The sequence below is a fragment of the Phalacrocorax aristotelis genome, chromosome 2 (assembly GCF_949628215.1).
Source record: "Phalacrocorax aristotelis chromosome 2, bGulAri2.1, whole genome shotgun sequence".
Lineage (NCBI taxonomy): Eukaryota > Metazoa > Chordata > Aves > Suliformes > Phalacrocoracidae > Phalacrocorax > Phalacrocorax aristotelis.
This window is the reverse complement of record NC_134277.1, coordinates 30,581,751-30,604,210: the sequence shown is the minus strand read 5'-3', so window position 1 is coordinate 30,604,210 and position 22,460 is coordinate 30,581,751. Positions and strand designations below refer to the sequence as shown.

Here is a 22,460-nt window from a genome sequence, read left to right as displayed (position 1 = left end):
ATAAAAAACCCCTCCACACTGTCTTTTGACTACCACCATCTCCAGGTATGAACATCAGCATAGTTAAATGCTAACATTTAACTCTGTGTTCTGGTTTCCTAATCTGTCCGTATGATCTTGTGTTTGTTTCAGTCAATCAGCTCAAGAAGCTAGCCGGTCATCCTGATTACTGCCAGGATAAATCAATTTCTAGAGCTTATTTCCAAGTCCTCGTTATGTTAACACAGTTCCCTTCAAACTCTCAAGTCACAGTAGTACTGGATTACTTGCTCTCGAACTCTACAAAATTAGCACATCACAAGAACTCGGTTTGTCTTCTTGAGTATTTGAAAATCAAATCACCTAAAGCAAGCTGGTCCTGGTCATATTCATATTTATGGGCTTATTTATATTCATTTACCTTCAATTAAAGATCAGAAAAGCCTAGAAACCAGCAGTTTTGTCTACATTAGAAAGCAAACTTCTCTGTTTTATTGGCAAATACTGTGCTTGTCAGATTGTATGATTAACCTCTGGTAGAGGTGCCAAACATTCCTATAAGCAAATACATGCACTTCGTGATTCGCAGGGTTTATAGAGCATGCTGGTCTGGCAGCCTGCTGCCCCTGGTGTGTGCAGCCAGGAGTACAGGGTGCTCAATGGTAGCTTTCAGTGTTACTCCTCTAGTACTTGCCATTCTCAAATCAGAAACCACAACTCATCCAGAACAGAGGCTCTTTCAAGTAAAGAAGCTACTGAACACTTTTCCAAATGTTTTCTAAGCTCTTCTGGGTGAATTGTGGTTCAGCTGAAGGAAGGAGAGGGATGAGAAAATAATATGTGATTAATATCAAATTGCAGCCTGCCAGTTGTTCACCAAATCTGTTTCACTTCAGTATCTAAGACATGCAAATGGCAGATCACTGTGGGTAATCTGGCCTTCAGCTTTCTCCTCTTTGCCTTTAATATCTCTCTTGGTCCTTTCCTTCTGTAGCTGCCAAGGTCCAGCCGAGAAGGCCAGTCTTGAAAGAAAACAGTCATGTTTCTATAATTGGCAGGGGTCAGTTCAGCAGGTCTTAAAGCCTTTGGTCAGAAGATTTGACCCAAATATAGACTTCAAAGATGGTTCTCTAGTTTCCTAATTATCCAAATTCTAGATTATCCAAAGGTTTTAGGTGTTGCCTCTGTGCAGGAGCTGGATAATCAAGGTTATACTGTACCACAGAGAAAAGCCAAGAACTCATTATTTGATGCATAAAACAGAACAGAAGTCTAAAACCTCATTTGTCTCAATAAATGGTACTGCAAATGCAGATTTAAGACTTGGTGAGTCTATCAGGGTGAAACATTTCCAGTACTTATGGTAGTTTATTTATGGAGGACATGTTAATGTTGTGCCTAATTATTGCTCTGTGCTTGCATTTAGTAGGAAATAGTGTTTTTATTTCCTTTATAAAGTCTTAACTGCTGGTTTTATTTCATTAACCTTTCCAGTCATTAAAATTAATAGGTTTTGAAATGTCTAGTTTGCCTTTTTTTTTTTTTTTTTTTTCAAACTATGTGGGGATTTTATCTACTTAAAGATATCCACAGCCTCCTGGGATTCTGAAAGGCCTCAATGATGATTGGGGTCCACTGGTGAGGGACAATGAAGAGGGCAGTCTTTTATGCTGGGAAGCTGCAGACCTGTTCATATTGGCATGATTGATTTTCTTTCACATTTTAAATCATACACACTATAATCAACCTATCCTTTTAACTCATTCTGAAGCTATGCAGGCTGTAGGGATTATTATTGTCATGCTAGTAATTTTGCCATCAGTTGTATTCCATCGTGCATCATATATTCTCATGTGTGTTAGTGAGAATATCTCTTTTCTTCCTTGGATGGAGAAAAACTGGATTATGGAATTTTATAAGAACATAGAAATGGCTTTACAGGATAAGACCAAAGGATGATGTAGCCACTGTGCCATCTCCAAGCATGGCCACAAAACTCTTCCTTTCCTTTGGGGGTTCCATCATTTGTTACTGTTAGGCTGAGTCTTGCCCAGAGGGGAGCTTGGTACAGAATGTAGTTTTGGGAAAACATGTGAGTCTGGCTATTTCTGTGTCCCCTTCTGTCATACTCCTCCAGCATTTGCAGCTTTCGCTTTAGGAATGTTAGAGGATTCTGCTTTTTGCAAAGCTTTTCAGAAAAACATGCAAAGCTATTTTTTTTTTTCTAGAATAAATCATTGTCAATGTCATGTCAATATTTTTGCATACAGTAGAATGGATAGCATAATATATATAATAAAATTACACACCATGTTAGGAAAAAAAAACAAGAGAGGCATGAGCAGATGCCTAAGGAAGAATAAGGAGGACAGACATACATGAGTTTCCATCTACTCCTCTCTCATCCTCCACGTGTTTTCAGTTCTTGGACTGCATTTGCCCGATGTGGTTTCTGTGTGTTTAAACCTTCATATTTCTCTTCCATTAACTTGTCCAGTCTCTCTTGAGTTCTTGTAAACTTATAGCACCTGCAACATCTTCTGACAAATAAACTGGCTATCCATGTTCATCCTCCTCCTTTTGTTAGTTTTGGACCTGGCTCCTAGCATCACTTGAATTCATTTGTTAATTGCTGTTGATAGTTCAGTATTTTTATATTCCTATTTCAAAATACTTTATTAATACTTCATAAAATACTTTGTCCTTTACGTATTGGGTAAATTAATACTGTAGAGCTGAAGCCACACATTTATAGGCTCTAATTTAGGAAATAATTGATAAAAATAGGATTTAAGCATGTATTTAAAAATCAGCATATGCATTAGGACTGTCATGATGCGAGATTTGTAAATGTCCTAATTGTTTTACTTTTTATTCAGTAATGACTTCATGCTTGCTTAAAGCTTTAGTTGTCTCAGATTGACCATGTCCAAATGATACCTTGCACAGATGACACAGATTAGATGTTATGTGCTGACCATTTAATATTTTCGTCTAGCTTGGTTTGGAGAAGACATGGCAAATGAATATGTCCTGTGTGGTGGAATGTCCTGTGAACTGCCAGCTCTCTGACTGGTCCCCTTGGTCTGAGTGCTCTCAAACATGTGGCCTTACAGGTCAGTCTGCATCTTTGGCATTAAAGACTGAGGTGTTTTTTTCTTTTTTTTTTTTTTTCTTTAATAAAAGTGATAATATCTCTTTTCACAGAACTAGAGAATATAGCTAGCTAGGGAGAGTGATGGGGATCTACATCAACATTAATCATGGAAATAATATGCTTTAGTGAGACTGTACTCACAGAAGACAATGAGAATTTGGCCCACAATAGTTTCTGACTCTGGGAACAAAGTGAGATATGATGAATTATGTACTGAGACTAAAAAACCCACTGATGTGAATATTTATTTTTCAGCCAGTGGGGGGAGGAAGAGGAAGGAGGGATTTCCTCTTAAGTTTTGTTACTGGTGCATTTAGAACAAGTAAGCTTGTAGAAGAACACAACGATTAAACCGAACAAATTTACTTACCGCAGAATTCCACATTTTTAACCACAAAACAAGGGTGAGGGGACAAGTTACTTTCACTGTGATCACATTAATTTTTTTTCCAAAATGTTGCTAACCACTATCTAAGTTTTTTAAATCAAATCTATGTCAGAGAATGGGTATCAAAGGCACATACTGGTTATGGAGGAACTCTTGTTATTTATTTGCACTGATATGTCTCAGAATAAGGACCTGAAAGCACCTTTGTGCCAGGCAACTAAGGTATACAGACTACTGAAAGAGAAGGGTAGAAGCCCATCTATGAAGCCTTTTCCTTCTGTAAACATGTCTGGAATATGTCACTACAGATGCTGGATGGTTAGGTGTGTATGGAATCCAATTTCAACTGCTGGGCTCAGAGTAAAAGGATATTGCATCTTTTTGTGTTCCTTGTGTTCCACAGGGAAAAGGTCTAGGCAGAAACACCTGAAAGCTCTGGCCGTCTCAGGATCCCAACAGAAAGACCTATTCATTTGTTAATGATACCAGTTAATAAGTTGATACTTGGTATCTAATAGTGTAATAATGTTTCAGTTCTTTGAGCTTCCCTTAAAGCATGACTTCCACATTCAAATAATCCACACTTCTATATTCAAAATATTCCTTATAGAGTCAGAATTGAACTAACAGCTCTTCTGAAGGCTTTCCTTTACAAGCTTCTGTTTATATACAAGACCTGAACAATTGACCTGATATTTTTCTGAATGAGAATTATAGTTGTGCTTTTTCAAAATGTGAAGGTGGGTCACTATCTGAAATCCCTGATTTTTCCAAGTATAGAATTTATTTATAGAAGTCAGAAAATTTATTTTAAATAGTAATGTAAAATAACTTTCAAATTTTCAGTTTTTTTAACAGGTGATGGCAACCTCACATCTAATCCTTGAATCTGTAATTTTCGTATTAAGCAGGAAGTTGGAAGTAACTGCTGTTTTTCAGCAAGTAATAACGATCTCATAAACCCAGTGACCACAAAGCTGAGCCACTTTTGTGCACATATGCAAATACCCATAAAGTTGAGGAAGAATCCAGTATGTAAAAATTGTGCTCCTTGCTGTTCTTTGGGTTCTTCCTTCAGTACTTTCCACAAAAATCTTTTTTTTCTCCTGTGACATCTCAGCTGGAGCAGCTGTCAATCCAAGAATGACAAGGCTCAACTTGGCAAGCATCTTTCTAACTAGCTGCAGTGAACAAAGCTGTCTGGGAGATTGATATAGTTCTGCTGCTGCATCATGGCTTCTGTAGCTTGCTCTCAGCAAAAGATTTGTGTCATGATTGTTAGGGTGTTCAATTCCAAATGCATCAGATTGAAATGTAGAATTAAAGATTAATTATTTCGGCCAGATAATACCGGGTGTTATGTAGGTAAATCTATGTAATGCCTTTGTTTATTTTAAGCCTCAGTATACAAATTTAAATATATACATCTTATTTCAGACTTGGTTCATGTATTTGCCTATATATAGTTTAAAACACCACAGCTGTTTTGGTTTTGTGGAAACCTTTGTGAGGTACCAACTCTAGAGCAGCCACTTTATCACTACTTCTGGCACACAAAATTTTTTTTTATTATATCGCATGACCTCTCAATGATCTCTGTGATGCTGGGTAGTGTGCTACCCATGGTTGAAGAGAAGATTAATGTTGGATAAGCCTATTGTATTTTAATTTTCTTTGGGCCTGAGTAAAGAATCCTTCATCTCCTGCAAAATCTGCATGTCACATTATCCAGACAGACAGTGAGGGAAAGTTGCAAGATGTTCCTGGTTGCTGGAATCAGACAATCATGGGATACATGATTCTGTATTAATTCGGGAGAGCAGAACATATTGGTCTCTTCTAGCAGCAAACTCCAGATGAGGAACCAGAATCTTCACTGAAGTTCCAGGAACATATTGTCACATTCAGAAAGAGCATTTTCCCCCAGACTTCTGAACTAGGAAATTACTACTGTTGTTTGCTGTTACAGGAGCAATCTGAAATCCTAATCAGACATCCTCCCAAACTTCTTGCAGTACAAACAATTGACAGACTATAAAGTGTGTGACTTGGAAAATACAAATCCATATAACAGACAAGAGCCAAAAGATCTACTTTACAATCCAACTTGTCAGATGTGGAAAAAATTACTTTATTCAAACACTTTTCACCAAAAGAAAACCATCTTGAGGAATAAATCAGTCTAGCCACTTTGTTGTTAGTTATATTGCTATTTCTTATTTACAGGAAAAATGATCAGAAGAAGGACCATAAATCAGCCATTTCAGGGTGATGGGAGGCCTTGTCCTTCTCAGATGGAGCAATTTAAACCCTGTCCAGTAAAACCTTGTTATCGATGGCAATATGGTCAATGGTCTGCATGCAAAGTAGAGGTAAAAGCCATATGGGACTTTGAAGTTAAGGAGCTTGTATATCTAGGCATATTTGTGATATGCACAGATACCTGCTTCATAACACTCTGCTTCCATCTATCTTATACAAAAACTAAAGATTTATTCTTAGAGTTCATATTTGTCAACATACACAACAATGTCCTACAGATATTCACAGTATAAATGTAAACTTTGGTACCTAAGCAGTATCTTTGCTACTAATTTAAACTCTTCTATTTTAAAAGAATATCTGTGGAAATAGATTGGCATCCTACAAGAGATCTCCACTTGAGATGCTGTTGTGGTTGCAACTCAAAGACATAATTAGCTCCATACTTTAAGAAACGATGGTAGCAGCCAGCAGAATTTTTGGTTTGGTTTGGGTTGGTTGGTTTGTTTGTTTGTTTCAGAAGAACAATGTCTTTTTTTTTTTCTCTACTGGAATTAATAAGTAGCCAAGCAAAAAATAATAGAAGACAGTGTCATGTAGCTCAGATCTAGTCTTCGGGCGCTTGCTTCTGTCCAGCATCCGTATATGTCCTTCTTCCCCAGGATGCTCAATGTGGAGAGGGAACACGGGTGAGGAATATTTCCTGTGTGGTTTTTGATGGATCCACTGAAGATGTTGGCAAAGCAGTAGATGAGGAATTATGTGGAGAAATAGAGCCTGTTATAGATGGTAATAAGAAGATGGTACTTGAGGAAACCTGCACTGTTCCTTGTCCAGGTAACAAAGCCATTCAAATAAATGTTGCATTTCAAGATTGGTTGGGTATCATTACAGTTATCAGTGCCTAGCATTAGCAACAAGCAATTAAATCTTTTTCACCTGCTTTACTGATTGGATTCATCCATCAAATGACTAACAGAGTTACTTTCTGATAGTAGCTTCATGACAATAAATGAATTATAAAAAATACCAGGTTTTAAATTTTATAAAAGACGTGTCTCAATCACAGATTGTACCTAATAAGAATATATTTTTTCACAAAAATCTTTTGAAGTAGAACCTGTGTTTAACTCCATAAGAAATAGTGTTGGTTTACAGCTAAATATTTGCTTTAAGTGCTTAGATCACCTAACAGCTTTATTAATACTATTAACAGTGGCTAAGATCTTGATGCCTTTTATGGTTGTCTAAGAAAGCTAAGCTAGGGAGCCTTATTTTTTTGTTTAAAGGGGCTATTCCAAATTAAACTAGTACTTTGATCTTTGTGAAAATGTGGTGTTTCTAACTGTTTAACTCACTGGGCGTGATGTGCACTGTCATTGCCCTTGCAGACTGAATTCAAAGGAGCCATTATAAGTGATCATGTCCATGACCCTCATACTGAGAAGGATTAAGGGCCTATAACAGCTGTTTAATTTCCAGTGGAACCCCTCCAGTTCATTTCAAACACTTATTTATAGAATTTGAAGTATATGGTTGTTGTTCAGTAGAGGGAGTAGTGATGTATCTTCAGAAGTAGTGATTAACTCCTTCGCTTCTAACGCAGCTATCATTCCATACTAGTACTGGTTTTGTTCTCTTGCAACTCTCCTCTTTCTCAGATTTTTTTTCCAATTCATTTCAGATTGGAATGGAGGTAAAGTTGCCTCAATAAATAGAAAATAATAAAAAATGGAGAGGCTTCCATCACTGCTTTGTGCACCCCATTCTAGTTGCATGATTTTCACATATTTTTAGTTATTAGATGAAAATTGGAAGAATAAAAAGTGTGTACTTATGTTTTCTTGTTAGTCAAATTTATTTAAAAATATATAGCTGCTTACTGCTCGCTTTTAAAATTTTGCTGAGCAGGAACCCGTTCTTCAGCAATCTCACATTTAGCCTGCAAGAATAACTGCCCTGTGGGGATGTGCTAATGATACACTCCAACTATTGTTTCCAAAAATCACTACTTGTTTTCCTATTATGTATACATCAGTTCTTCAATTATTCATTTCTTTGCATGCTTTCCTAACATTGGCAAATAAAATTCCTTCATTAATCAGGCATCTGGTCAACACAGTACTGATTATATCTGTCATCAGTATAACGCAAGGTAGCATGAATTTTTAATAGCTCTTTCACTGAAATATTGAGAACTAAGAGGTTTATTTATGAGTCTGTGCACAGCCTAGTCCTGTTTTCTACTGCAGTCTTAACAAAATGGTTTCTTTGTGTTGTGCCTCAGATCTTCCTTAAATGTTCTTTAGCTGATCATGCTAGTTAGTGTCATTAGTATAACTTTATTTTTCAGTTTTACACAATAAAATAACATTCTGCAAATCTCTATTTTGCTAACATGAAATACCCAGAGCAGACTTTTAATCACCTTCCCATTTCCCTTTCTTGCAAAAAATGTTCCAGCAGTCTCTTCTACTCTCTGTTTAGATAAATTCTGTGTGAGGATAAGCAACAATTGTTCTTTTTAAAACCAGACAAGATATCTTTCTAAGATCAAAGAAGTAGTGTGAACAAGATATATAAATTTAGTGTGAGGCATACATTCTAAGACATTCAGTGCAAAAAACTCTTCACCTTATAAAATTGATATTTGACAGGGGACTGTTACTTGAGAGAATGGTCAGAATGGAGTCTTTGTCAGCTAACCTGTGTTAATGGTGAAGATCTCGGCTTTGGAGGGATACAAGTCCGATCTCGGGCAGTGATCATTCAGGAATTAGAGAATCAACATCTCTGTCCAGAACAGGCTTTGGAAACAAGACCGTGCAATGGTAAGCACCAAAATACACATAATGCCACTTCCTGTATGAAAAAAAATAAAGAACAACGATAGTTTTTTCTTTCATGGTATCAAATTTAGGCAAATACAGATTTGGTAGATGTAGAAATGCACTTAAATTTTTGTTTTTCAGAAGCAACTGTAAACAGAAAAAACTTTCAAATGCTAACTATCATATGTTACCACTTTAAGCACAATCTTTGGAGAACTGATCCTTTTTTAATAATGAAACTTCCTTTTACGATGTGGGAAAACATAGTTGCCTTATCTGCTTGATAAAATTAATTAAAAAAAAAATCTTTACCTTTTGATGAATAACCAAACTTAGATATCTCTCTACCCTTTGAATTGTTGTTAATTACACGACAGTGACATTAAAAAGTCTCAGTCATGCTTACCACTGGTACCGGACAGAGTATCTAAGACATTTCCTGTACAGATGTTTCTTGTCCATTCAGAGGCCAGACAGATGAGGCAAAAAGGAATTTTATTCTTAGCTCCAGGTGCAGAAGTAGTTCATAATTTATCCCAGGCTAGATGAGAGGTGTACAGGAGAGCTGAGAAGTGAAACCAGATGCAGCTCAGGCCACTTCACCAAGCACTGGAGCATTGACTGAAGCTCAGTGTTACGAGGAAAGGAACCTGACTCCTAAATGAGTTTTGCACAACAGATGGGCTACAACCATTATGAGGTTATTGGAAATGTCTGTTTTGCCCATTAACTACATTAGACTTACTCCATAAGCAGTGTATACAACCATTATAGTTAGTGTCCAGGACATGTCTGGTCTATTCTCTATGTTTCCAGAAAGTGCAGGAGACCTTGGGACCTCCATGTGTGCGGTGCACTCTTCTGAGTTGCTGGGTGAAGGAGGAAAGAGCCTACCTAGCCATAAAAGCCATTAAACATAATGAGTATGGTCTACTGATGAGTGTGTCTGCTGCCAGTGATAGCCTCAAACCTTGTAATCAAATTTCTTGAAAAGTGGATGTTCTCTGTGTAGATGGCCAGTGCTATGAATACAAGTGGATGGCTAGCCCGTGGAAGGGATCTTCTCGAACCGTGTGGTGCCAAAGGTCAGATGGTTTAAACGTCACAGGTAACTCCTTTTTTTATATACACACAAAAGTCTGGAAAACAGGTGGATCATATTTTTTCCCAACAAATGGATTTTTTAAAAAAAGAATCTGCTAAAAACACTTGTTTCTGATGTATGAATCAGTATCAATGTTATCCTGAATCATGTTTTTGCTGCTAAGGATGTCATTTCTTTTCCAGAGTTATGCAGCATGTAATGCTAAAAGTAAATATAACTATTATCTTCTGTACTGGACCTGAAATGTTTTACTTTGTATATTTTTTTACCATAGACATATTTACACTTCTAAATTTAGGGTTTCAGATTTCAAGCCTTACAACAAATAGAACTTTTATGTATTAAAGTTCATTTCAGTGCCTATACAGAGGCAGAGAGAGATGCAAAGCTTAATAATATCATGTATGTATCATACATCTTAAAATTACAAAATATCAAATTTTAATAAATGTGCTAATATAAGTTTATTTCTTCATTTTCGGGACATAAACATATATCAGGATACTTCAGTGGACAGCTATGGGATGCAGTTAATTTTTGTGCAAACTGAAGCACAAAACACCATGAATTAAGAATGACTGAGGTTTCTGAATTCAAGAAAATCTTCATATACATCTATTTATATGAACTTATTTATAAGAATTAGGGATTCATTTAAGCTAAGAGTTATGCATTTGTTGTTGATGTAATTTTTATATGAGCCAAGGTGACAGTGAAAGAATCCCAGAGATTATAAGCACATGCTTAATACCAGCTACTGACAGGTCAGTCACAGGAGAGGACCTCTAATTCATGGACTGCCAATACAATAATTCTTGATGATGGAATACACCACTACTATCTGTTGTAGCAGTAGAAATAAAATATCTGTGTTATTTTTACAAGGTTTTGAAATAATACTTTATAGTCCAAAGTCTCTTTTGCAAGTGTCACCTTGTGTTGTTAAGAATATTAAAATGCATCATCTTTGCAATGAATGCAACAGGGCATTATTTATGCTCCCTGATTGCTTCCTGCCTAGCTAAGATTCTTGTATGATAAGTAAAACTCTAAGTAAGAATTCTTATTGAGATTAATATGAGATATTATCTATTTAAAGGTCCTACATGATTTCAGAGTAAATAGTGTCTAGGTGTTTATGGCTCTGAGATGTTAAATTCAGAATATATTAATAAATCACTGTCAGTCACATAAAAATAATAGTTTGTTCTGATGTGACTGAATACAGCCATGTGAAACATTCCAGGAAAGACAAGTGTATGAATGTGTGTTGTTGGCAGATTTTTCCATGATGGGACCCCCTAGGCAGAATAACCTTGGACCTATACTGTATAGTTTTTTTCAAAGCTTGTTTGTACATGGTTTTAATGCTATGATAACTTTCTGATTTGAAATGAAGACTAGTGGAAAGTTCCAGACAACGTAATCACCAGTTTCCATGCAATGCAAAAGTATATTTTTTGTATGTGCCTGATAATTTCCAAATAAAGTACTTAAGTATAATGTTCTGTGAAAACTTCCCTGCGTGAAGCATACAGTTGTGAACCAGACTGTAATTTACATCTGAACGTTTTTTTGAAAGTGGTTTGTATAAGCTACAGTATTAAAGCTCAAACTGGAGATGCATATACACGATTGATTTAAATGGAGATTACCTATTTTGGTCTAGAACCAACCTATATCTCTGATTATTGTGTTTCTTTGCTGCCTTATTGCTGCACATTTGGCTCTAACATAGTGTATTTTAATCAAGATGTTATCAGATTTTTATTATGGGTTCTGTTGGTATTTTATGGCCTTTATTTATTTACTTACTTGCATAATATTATTGTGCTGAATAGTTCTTTTTTACTTGAAGGTGTTGTTTCCCATGGGCGATGAGGCAACTCTTTCCTTCTGCAGCTTCCTTGGATGACTGATATATTATTACATAGATTCCCACAGGCATGTGATTTGTATGCTAGGATGTATAATTTTCCTTTTTTGGGGTGGGGAAATCTTACGGCAACCAGCAGGGTTTTATTTGTTCCTCATTGGCCATCCCGTTAACATTTGGATCTACGTAACCACATCTAACTGCATCTGCTATGGTCGTGACCAACCTCAGCTATCAGGATTTCATCATCATATCACACCAGTATAAAAACGTTATTAATTTGGAAGATGCAAAATAAGTCATCCTATAGCAGTATAAATTTTAAGCTACATGATGCACATCCCTCTTCTGTAAGCTAGAAGGAAACCCAGGTAAATTCAAACTGATTCTAAATGTATTTTAAAGTCATTCTGGCTGAAATGATAGTGAAAGCCTGATTGTGTTTATTGGTCCATAACAATATCTGCACTGTACATAAAGCTGTAGAAATGAGAACTAGGATAAAAAGGAAAAAGACTGAAACCCACTGTATCATCAGTATCATAACATTCAGTATGTGCTTTACTGATAACACTTCTTTCCTTCTGAAAAATCTGTCTTAGACTAGAACGAAGTGTAGCTTCATAAGAGGCAAAGCTATAGCATGAGTAAAAGTGACTACTGAGGAGCAGCAGAAAATGCGTATCCATTCGTAAACCAGATGAGTGGTTTATTTTCAGTTTAACAGGCAAAGATATAAATCAAAAATATGCTTTTATGTTCTTTGTGGCCATAGTTTTAATATGTCAGTCATAAGGAGGGCCCTATAGAACCAAAATCTGTTCCTTCAAGCACAACAAAGCATTTAAACTGGTTTTTGAGCAATCCACCGAAGTAACAAAGGGAAAACCAAAAGGTTCACTGGCTAAATATTAGTTCTCTTAAATGCACATGAATGCGAATACATGTGCTGTATCCTTAGTCTACCTATAAGAAAATACTTGATACCAATTATCCTTCACCTTGGGATAATAGAAGGACTCTTAAATTCAAATTAGCAATAAAATTGTAATCCATGACATACTGTAGCAAGTAAAGACATCAGTAATTTCATCAGTGGTGAGAAATTACCATGTCAAAATATGATTTTCTGTCCTACAGGGGGCTGTTTAGTGATGCGCCAACCAGATGCTGACAGGTCATGTAACCCACCGTGCAGTCAACCCCACGCTTACTGCAGTGAGGTATGTGCTACTGCATTGGAGCATAAAACACCCCTGTGAGGGCTTCCGAGACATCTCTCTGCATTACAAAGATTATGCCAACAAATAGTATTTTCAGAGATTTTGCTAATCATTTATTTGTTAAAATCAACCTCAGACCATTTTCTGCCTTTCAATTAAATGTTGAATAATCTCTGTTGATTTGGTACAAACCTTCATAAAAATACATGAAGAGGTACTCCCCAGGCTAGCACTCATCAAAACAGTCTTCTCTTCCAGTCATCCATTTTGTTATGCTTTATAGCTCACAGAAAACTGTGTTTTTCTGCTACACAGTGTAAAACACTTGTTCCCTACAGACTAGAACGTGCAGTTGTGAAGATGGATACACTGAAGTTATGTCCTCTGATGGCACACTCGAACAGTGCACTCTCATCCCAGTGGTGGTGATCCCCACCATGGAGGACAAAAAGGGAGATGTGAAAACCAGTCGAGCTGTGAACCCTACCCAGCCCTCCAGTAACCAGTCAGGACGAGGAAGGACCTGGTTTCTACAGCCTTTTGGGCCAGGTGAAGTCATGCAATGAGCAGTTCTTAATGCTAAGTACTGCTGCAAGGTCTGGCATTTACATTTTTGTGATGCCAAGGAAGAAAAGAAAAACCCTTAAGTGTTCATTTAAGAAGACAGGCACCTGCCCTGACTGAAAACAAAAGAAGAGACATAAGAAAATCCCTAGCCTTCTCAGTTACTCCACCAATATATTTAATGAAATCTTGTGTTGCAGAAGATTTCCTTTTAATCCCTTCTACATGTTAAAATTTACAGAAGTGACCTTAGAAGGCAGCTGGCTGCAAAGATGCAAACCAGGATATTAGGTTATGCTGTCTCAACCAATAATGCTATTGACAGAATGAAAAGGTAGCACTGAAGACTGCAAAGGGTAAGGGCTGCTTAAAATTTGCAGCCGTAGCATAAATTGTAGGAAAATAATCAGTACAGATATGCTAATGCTTTTCTGCCATATCCATATTTAAACTAATTCATGTTAGACAAGGGCTAACCATATTATTGATATTTAGCATAGACATGCTCTAAGTCTCTATAGGCAATATTTACTTTTATGTTGGATCATATACTTTAAAGCTGACCAAGGACTTATGTGCAAGTGTGGCATGAAATATAAGACAGTTATCCCATCAAAAATACTTTATGAAGTCCATCATATAATCAGATTTCAGTAAATATATCCTGGTACTATTAAGCACTGAGGTAAATAAAACTTTAATTAACAAAATACTTCCACATAGAGAGATATGATGCTTGTCCAAAATGTTAATTATAAGACGAGGGCAATTGGATATCTTCTTAAGTGTCTTTTAAATCACATAGAACTAGATATTCTAACACACTTGTATCTTAGGGCATTCATTTCTTTCTAAAGTTTTTATGGCTTTTTTTAATCTGAGAATTGAAAACAGTATCTTTACATGCATAATCCGTAAAATGCTACAAATTGAGAACTACAGCAGTACTTCTAGTAAGCAGATTAAATCATGTTCGGGTTAGAAATACTTATGTTAGATCCCATTAGTCCTACTAATATTTACTGTTATTTGTACTGTGATACTATACTTGATACCTGCAATAAAATGGTCTTTACTCCAATTAGTTAATACTTTAATCCACAATAAAAAAAAGAAATTTAAGCTTTTCTGGTCCTCCTTTAAAAAATAGCATCTTACCAAATTTGTTATCTTTTACTCATTCTAGCTAACTCCACCTGAAAAGGCCAGAGGGTGGGTTGTAGCAGCCAGAGTGCCAACAATAATCAAATGTCAGACAGTCGCCTTCAACTATTTAGGACGTGGATGCTCATACGAGCTCAGACATGGTTTTTGGAGCAAGAAGCAGTTCAGAGATTTCATGAAAATGTACCAATTTTCCACCAATTCAAGTCAGGAAGTAAACATAGCTCAGACAAAAACAATGTTACTCAATAGAACTAATACTTTATCCAGTGAAGGTTATGAACAAATATGGAAGAAAGTGAGCATTTTGCACTTCAGATGAGATTTATGCTTGATTGTTTTTAATTCAAGGATTGGGTATCTATTGGAAAGGTTTTGCTTTACTCTAGCGTGATTATTCCTTTCCTCACAGTTTCTAAGTCTAGTTTTTAAATAGTTATTTCACTGTCTTCAACAAATTGTATTGCAGTTGCAGAAACAAAAGTATTAAAACTATCTTCTTCAGGTATGCCAATTCCCCTGTAATTTTAGAAATAATCTACCCAGGGGGAATTCAGAATTAGTTAGTTAGATGCCTGTAGGTGTATAATAGGAGCGACCTCATTAACAGAGTTCCCTGCTTTGACAAAAATAAATAAATCCATACTCAAGGTAATGCCAGTCTTTTTTTCAAGGAGATAATACTATTTTAAAACAAGCAAACCCAAACCAACCTGAAAACCCCTACATTTACCAACAGAAATAAGCCAAGGAGAGAAGAAACTAACCTATTTAGCAGTACTGAAGTCTGAATTCCTCTCATTCATATTATCATATCGTTGCGTATGTCAGGTCAAATCTATTGTTCAATCCATCTTTAATGCATCAGTTATTTCGGTTGTATCAGTTATCAGTTATAATGTTTCATTAGGTTGATTAATGTAACAAAGCTAAAACGTTTTTATATTGATTAGTCTTGAACAAGTAGTCCGCATAACTGCAAGACTTTGCATTGCTAGGGAACAGCAAGCCTGAACTTAACTGCACAGCAAGAGAGAGCACTACTGTGAATCTGAGCAAAGTCAGTCTGACTAATTTTTGTTATTATGACATTGTAGAAACATCAACTGCATTCATAATCCCTATGTGTTCTACAGAGGTATCAGGAAGCAATAAGTATTCGGTCAGGAAAATTTTAGCTGTTGAAAATACACGTGACTTCATGAAATAAAAATTTTGCCCCTTGTAAATGAAATAATTCAGCTTTTTTATGGAATTTTCATTATCAAGGAAGTGCAACAAGGCTAGCTGACCTCCTGTAAAAGAATGTTTTCAGAAAGTCATTTAGAAATTTGCATAATTAGTCAGACAAAAGTAGCGAGTCAAACAACATGTACTGACCTGGGGTTGTGACATACTCATTTGAGGTTCAGAGCAAAACTCCACAAAGTCACACCGTTCTTCCCTCATTTTCCTGGGATAAGTGAGTGCATCTAAGGTCAAGGCAAGCAGGAGGGTGGGATGTATACCTCAGCGTGCAGGGACATCCTGTCCAAAATACAAACTGCAGAAGCCGTGCACAGGTGAAGTCCTTATTAAGAACAGACGGCTGTTCTACCTGTGAGCATGAGTTGGCTTTTTTAGTGCATTTTTGCTTGTTTTTTAACAACAAAACTTGCATTTGGTAGGAGGAGAGATTGGAAAATTACTACTTTATGCAGTAGTGAAAGTTGTGTATGTGCAGTTAGGGTATGGGTGAGGTAACACATGTCAAAGGTATTTAAAAACTTAAAATTAAATAGCAAGAAGAGTAACAGGCAGATTGATTTAGCGGAGCTAGAACGGAAAGTGATGCTAACAGCATAAATGTGTCCCAGGCTGACCGGCTGCCCTGTGGTCACACTGAAGGGTTGTCTGCTACCAGCGGGCCCAGGGGCTGGGTTTCTGGAGATCTCAATTGCTGCCTCTGCCCCACATCTTGGCTCCATTCAGATTATCCAGACCTCAGCTGAAAAGCAAAACACCAGGTGCACAGGGAAGCTGTTGCTCAGTTGTTTAATAGTATTTACCCTCATTAAGCTGTAATTGCTAGTGAAGACATTTATTTTGGATTATAAAAATATTTCTACACTATATCAGAACTAATAATTCAACAAGACTAACACAAACACTACTGACTAACATTCATTCCTTTTAGATGGGAGGCTGAAGACCTGGGTTTATGGTGTAGCTGCTGGTGCATTTGTTTTACTCATCTTTATTGTTTCTATGATCTATCTAGCCTGGTGAGTTCTTTAATTATTTACAAACAAGCAGTCCCACACAGACTGTAATGCAAGCGTTTACGTATGCCGCTGTAGAAACTGCAGGCACTTCTGTGAACTGTGGTGTTTAATTTTCCATGTCCTTTTGTCCAACCTCGAGTTAATAGACTCTAGTTGTAGTCTAGATGATGCATAGATAAACGTAGGTTCTCCTGAGGTAAGAATAACTTCTTACAAATATAGAGTAGCTTACTGTATAGTTTATTTTTGCTGAGTTTATCTCTCTTAAAAGTGTACTGTGTCTGTGATAATTTCATTTTTTCTGTATCACAAAATGCAGATGCAAGAAGTAAACTTGGTAATCAGGCAAGTCAGATTTTATATTTGTCAGGATGTGGAGACACAACCAAACAAAGTCTGAAAATCTTCTCATGCATTTTTCATACATGAAATAATATTTTGTTGAAAAATCATAGTGCATGTGAAAGCAAAGATTTTTTGCAAGAACAAGTCACCTTTGAGAATGATCTCCCTGAAGTTTTCTAGGTCCTGTTTGGAATTTCTAATCCAAATGACTGTGCAGGTGGAGGATAAGGGAAGTGTGGTCACACACATCAGGCTCTTGGCTGTACTGCATTAGAAGACATTTGGGGGGGGCTTCTGGATTTGTTTGGTTTTTAGTAAACCTTCCCCAAATCTATATCTGTCTAAGTAAGGAACAAAATCTTTTATTTTTTGAGGAAAAGAAAATCCGTTTGCATACAATGCCACTGCAGATTCTTTGTACCTGAATCTGTGGCCACCGCAAGCCACTGTAACAACTGTTTTGTTACAAAGATTTAGATTTGGGCAGCCTGACATAGCTGAGATAAATTTTAGTTAAGACTGAGGATGCACAGGCCTGATTTAAAGAAATGCTTGTATTACACTCTAAAAGAAGACAAGTACTAAAGCATGCATAAACATGCACTTTCCTTTGGCTTGGTAATTTTTTAAAACTATATCAAATGGATTGGAAATACTGCTGGATTGAAATCTAATTCAAGGCTAGACAGAGAAAGGTTATGACTAACAACCATATCCCTGCTATTTTTGACTGGTTTGATTATAACGTATAGAATTAACTGTCGTCATTCCAGCAAGTATAATGAGATAAAACTAATCAAAAGATGGAACTTTACTGTGGAAGCCTTTGATGTGTCAAGAGAGGTTAAGATTTGAGTCACATAATTTAAAAGAACCTGATCGCGGCTTTGATACATGACCAAATATCGCACTGCAGGCTCTGGGTTCTTCTGAAAACTGACTGATCTTCCAGGATTACCTGCCAACGATTTCATCAAGTCACATCAGCACCATAACAGCCTGTTTCTGAGCAACTGAGCTTTGAATTAGTTGTTGCTTTCAGTTGATAAAGAGATAATTGCTGATCCAAGTGAAGGTTTTAGGCTTATAGCTTTTATAAAAGAACAACCAAATGCATTATCTTAAAGCAACACACTCAACTTTCATTTAAGACTGAAATCCATCTTTTCTATGTTATTAGTTTCTTGTTCTATTTACAAATTATCTTATTGTTTCAGCAAAAAGCCAAAGAAGCCCCAGAGAAGGCAGAACAACCGACTGAAACCTTTAACCTTGGCTTATGATGGAGATGCAGATATGTAAAATAGAACTTCTCATGGTGACAAATGGAGTCTAAATTAATGAATTGAAATCGGAAGGTATCCATAGCCACAGGGATTTTCTATGGAGTGGATTAAGTGTTTTTCTTTTTTGTAACTGCACCATAGATAAAGAATGATGGATTACATAATACCTACGGATATCCAAGGTATTATTGCTTTACTTTAGACCATCAGCTCTGAGAAATCTGGCAGAATCATGTTAATAGACACTGCAGTTGGAGATTTGTGGTCTTTCCTCAGTCTTACAAACTATAAGCACCACTTCTGCCTCCAGAATACTGTAGCTGACATAGTATTAACATTTGGAAGCCCCTGCAACATTAACCAAGTATAATAAGTACGCATGAAGGGTTTGTACCAAGCTGTCTATGACTCTTTATATTCAAGCATAACATATATACTCAGTTGAACCATATGTATTACTCTATCAGATTATATACTTGTTAAAGAGCATTCTAGTGCTTTGTACAATATTCACTTTTAACTGGGATTAACCCACTGAGCAAGTTCAACAGTTTGCCAGTTGATGATAACTTGTGTTAACATGCATTTCCGTGGGCAATGACTCACTTGCAAAATTCTGTCCTGTTATCACTCCAAAGCATAAAGGCCTCCTGTGTACATCCAGAAAGGAGGCATTCTCAGATTCAGTATTTTCTAGCGGTTGCTGCCTGGAAAAAGAATACCCATTGTAAATGTTACAATACGTTTCTACTTTCTCTAACTCAAACTGTTGCCTGCATCTTTTTTGCTACATGTAAGGCAAATTTTTGCACTATATTAGTGCAGCATGATATGCACTTAACTAGTATTGCCATAGAAACTGCCTCTTTTCAGAAAGGATGATGAAGTATCTTGTGCGAGGAGTGTCATCTAGACAGGTCTTGAATCCTGAAGAGAGTAGCGTTCGGTTTGGACTGCGACTGGATGGAATCGGCTACCGATGTGTACTGTACACACCGTTCCTTGTCACAGCGGCCATTTGTAGTCAATATCATGGCAGTAATACAGGTGTCTATTTTCTTGCCCCATTTACCTATACTGGTATAGATTGTCCTGCTGGTTTCTAATTGTACTTTGAAGGCTGTTTATGACTAGATTTTTTATATTTGTTAACTTTGTTAGAAAAAAAAAGAAAAGAAAAAGAAAAGTGGTTGCCCTGTAATCTTGAGTGACAAACTGACTATCTAAAAAGGTATTCTGATTGTTCAACTAAAATAAAATGGTTTTGCTTTTTTTCCTTCCACTAGTGAGAGTGTTTTCACTGTTGCTGACAGTGCAATACTCAGAGCCCTTTTGTCTTTTCTCATTAGGATAATTGGATAGACTTTTTTAATTATTCAGTTAAACTCTTTAGTGTACTGGCAAGTAAACAATAAGATCAATAGTTCTGCCGTCTTAATACTCATGACTTTTTAAAAAACTCTGGCAGAGTAAAAACTCACTGTTAACCTCTTCCATGCTTATGGCTTTTCAGTGTTACGCTTCTGGCATGAAGCTCATTGACTTGCCACTGTATCTACATGCCTGTTACAGATGTGATTCGTGACCTGAGAAGGGTTATTCTCATCAAATGGCTTCTGTGTGTAGCCTGAACATATAAGTGACTGTGCCACTACTAAGCAATACAAAACTTTATCAGGCAACCTCTCAAAAATAATTGTTATGTAAAGTTCAATATTAGGTTCTCAGGTCTTTTTTATAACCTAAACCATTTCTGCCTACTCATCACGCTATTTACTCAAGAAGCACCAGTTTTTGCATGGAGTAAAACTGTAGCTTTGCAAACTTTGGCCCAGATCCACTGAAATTGATAACAAGACTCTCGTGGACATCAATGGGTAACATCAGTCCTTAAAAATACTTACTTTTGTTCCATGTAGAATAATTCTTGGAAACAATGTGCATTTTGTGAATGTTCAAGAGAGATTATGGTCCTACTTTAACTTACCTAACTTATATTACCAGTGTGGTGTTACTGCATCAAGAAAATGATCTTCCTCACACTGCATAAATATTCCCCAACTGGGAATGGTAAGCAGAGAGGAACAATTGTAACAATCTTTTGTACAGGTTTAATTGCTCATTTTATACCTTGATCTGGCCACAGCTGGTGAAGTGCCATGGCCCCCTGCCACAGCAGTGGTTCATTCATATACGTGTTGCAGGACTCGGGGCTTCAGTCTCATATCTCTTTGTAAAGATCCATAGGAAAAAAAACCAGATCTTGATGATTTTGATTACTTCAGCATTCTTGAGTAGAAAACAAGAAAAATCTAGTTGATTCCTATTTTGTCAGACAAACAAAAAAATAACATGGGAAAGTTATAAAGAATGATAACTATCATGTGGAGACATAAAGCTTAATCATGATTTCTGTACTTTTAAAAGTCTGATTCTGTGTTGTCAAATAGTATCGGACCAATAGGGAATTGAGGGAACAGGGTGTCTTTCATTGGCAATGAGTCACCTTTATTTATTATACTGGCTGGTCTTAGCAGGAGCTGTTACCTAGTTCTTGCCTTGAAGATTTTTATGTCCTAAATCTAAGAATTTACTAACTTGAAGTTAAGGGTATGCCATCTCCTTTTTCTCACTATTTAAAGTGGACAAATGAAGAAAGAGATAGGAGGGGGTTTTAAAGTATATTTGGCCTTTGCAATCCATGCAAGTATTTTAGTATGTGTTACCTTTTATATCTGGTTAGTGAATTTTGCTGGTGCACATCTGCATCATACTAGTGCTGCATTTAAAATCTAGAGTGCATTTTTATTATTATTTTTTTTATGAACAAAGTGCATGGAAGTTTGAAGCCCGAATGGCTTCCCTTGTTATCAAGAAAAAAAATACTAGGCTATAAGGAGGGCTGAAATTTAGGTAAAGCTAAAAGTTGCAAAGGTGATTAAGCCCATTAGCATTGAAGCAGAAATAAATAATAGTTGAATTATCAATATAGAATGAAAAGCAATTTGCTTTAAAAATCAGAGTACTTCTACAAATCCAGTGCCTAAAGCAGCCACTACTGTAGATTGTTAGTTTGTGAAAGTAACGTTTCCAGTGATCAAATAAACCATTCAGAAAATAGCAAAGTAGACATTTTCCTGTTGATGTGGTGGTTTGTATTTTCCTTTTTAATCTGTAGTTTCTAGATTACTGTGTCTGCTTTGAGTCCTGGAGAAGTTCCTTTTTGAAGCTTTGATGCACTTGCACAAGCTTGTTTATATTTGGTATAAAGCACCAATTTTGAAACTCCCTTCCTCCTGCCAAAATGTAATAAAGTTTGTTTTCCAATATTACAACCTGAAGAGACCAATTTAAAAACTCTATGTATAAATCACTGTAAAATATACCTTGAATGAAATGGAAGTCTGTCTTTTTACCTTTATGTAAATTGTGCTCACCAAAAGTTAAGAGTTTATTTTGCCTAACTTAATTTACTTGAATATTTATTTTGTAGAACAAGGAGGCAGCTGTCTGAGGAATGTTTACCTTTTTTTGTTAATGTTAATTTGTAAATTGTGTAATGCATTTTTATTTTTTAAATTATGTATATTTCTTTTTTAATGCACAAAATGTTTACGTACAACTACTGCAAATTTGTGTATATTGTCACTAAGCTTTATTCAGTTAATACAGATGATGTGAAAATGTAACAAGCCTTACATTTTCATCTGGGTTATTTTTACATAACTGATGTATTGCTGACAATAAATATAAACACAAAATCATTTAATGTCTTTTTTTAATAGATGTAGTATACCATGCTGGGATAGACTAACAATAAAAGCCAGATCCCTAAAATATGACCACCTTTTAAATAGTCTCTTTTTTGAAAGAAATTAGCAAACATATTCTCATTAAAAATTAATATTTCTCTTAAAAAGAAAGAAAAATACTTTCTGATATTATGGTAACTATCAAAGTCCTTGCTACGGTCCTTGTTAATGTAGACATTTACAATGCATATTTAATTGATTGGT

General features: G+C 36.2%; 1 protein-coding gene across 1 annotated transcript in view; it reads left to right on the top strand.

The window, feature by feature from the left end:
- Positions 1-22,208, top strand: part of THSD7A (thrombospondin type 1 domain containing 7A) — a 300,728-nt gene extending 278,520 nt beyond the window's left edge. The window contains exons 22-30 of the mRNA XM_075082924.1: positions 2,978-3,095; positions 5,751-5,896; positions 6,449-6,623; positions 8,444-8,617; positions 9,630-9,725; positions 12,739-12,821; positions 13,160-13,370; positions 16,726-16,813; positions 18,376-22,208. Coding sequence (XP_074939025.1) covers positions 2,978-3,095; positions 5,751-5,896; positions 6,449-6,623; positions 8,444-8,617; positions 9,630-9,725; positions 12,739-12,821; positions 13,160-13,370; positions 16,726-16,813; positions 18,376-18,460 — 1,176 coding nt within the window. The 3' untranslated portion in view covers positions 18,461-22,208. The remainder of the gene's footprint in view (positions 1-2,977; positions 3,096-5,750; positions 5,897-6,448; positions 6,624-8,443; positions 8,618-9,629; positions 9,726-12,738; positions 12,822-13,159; positions 13,371-16,725; positions 16,814-18,375) is intronic.
- The last annotated feature ends 252 nt before the right edge of the window (positions 22,209-22,460 follow it).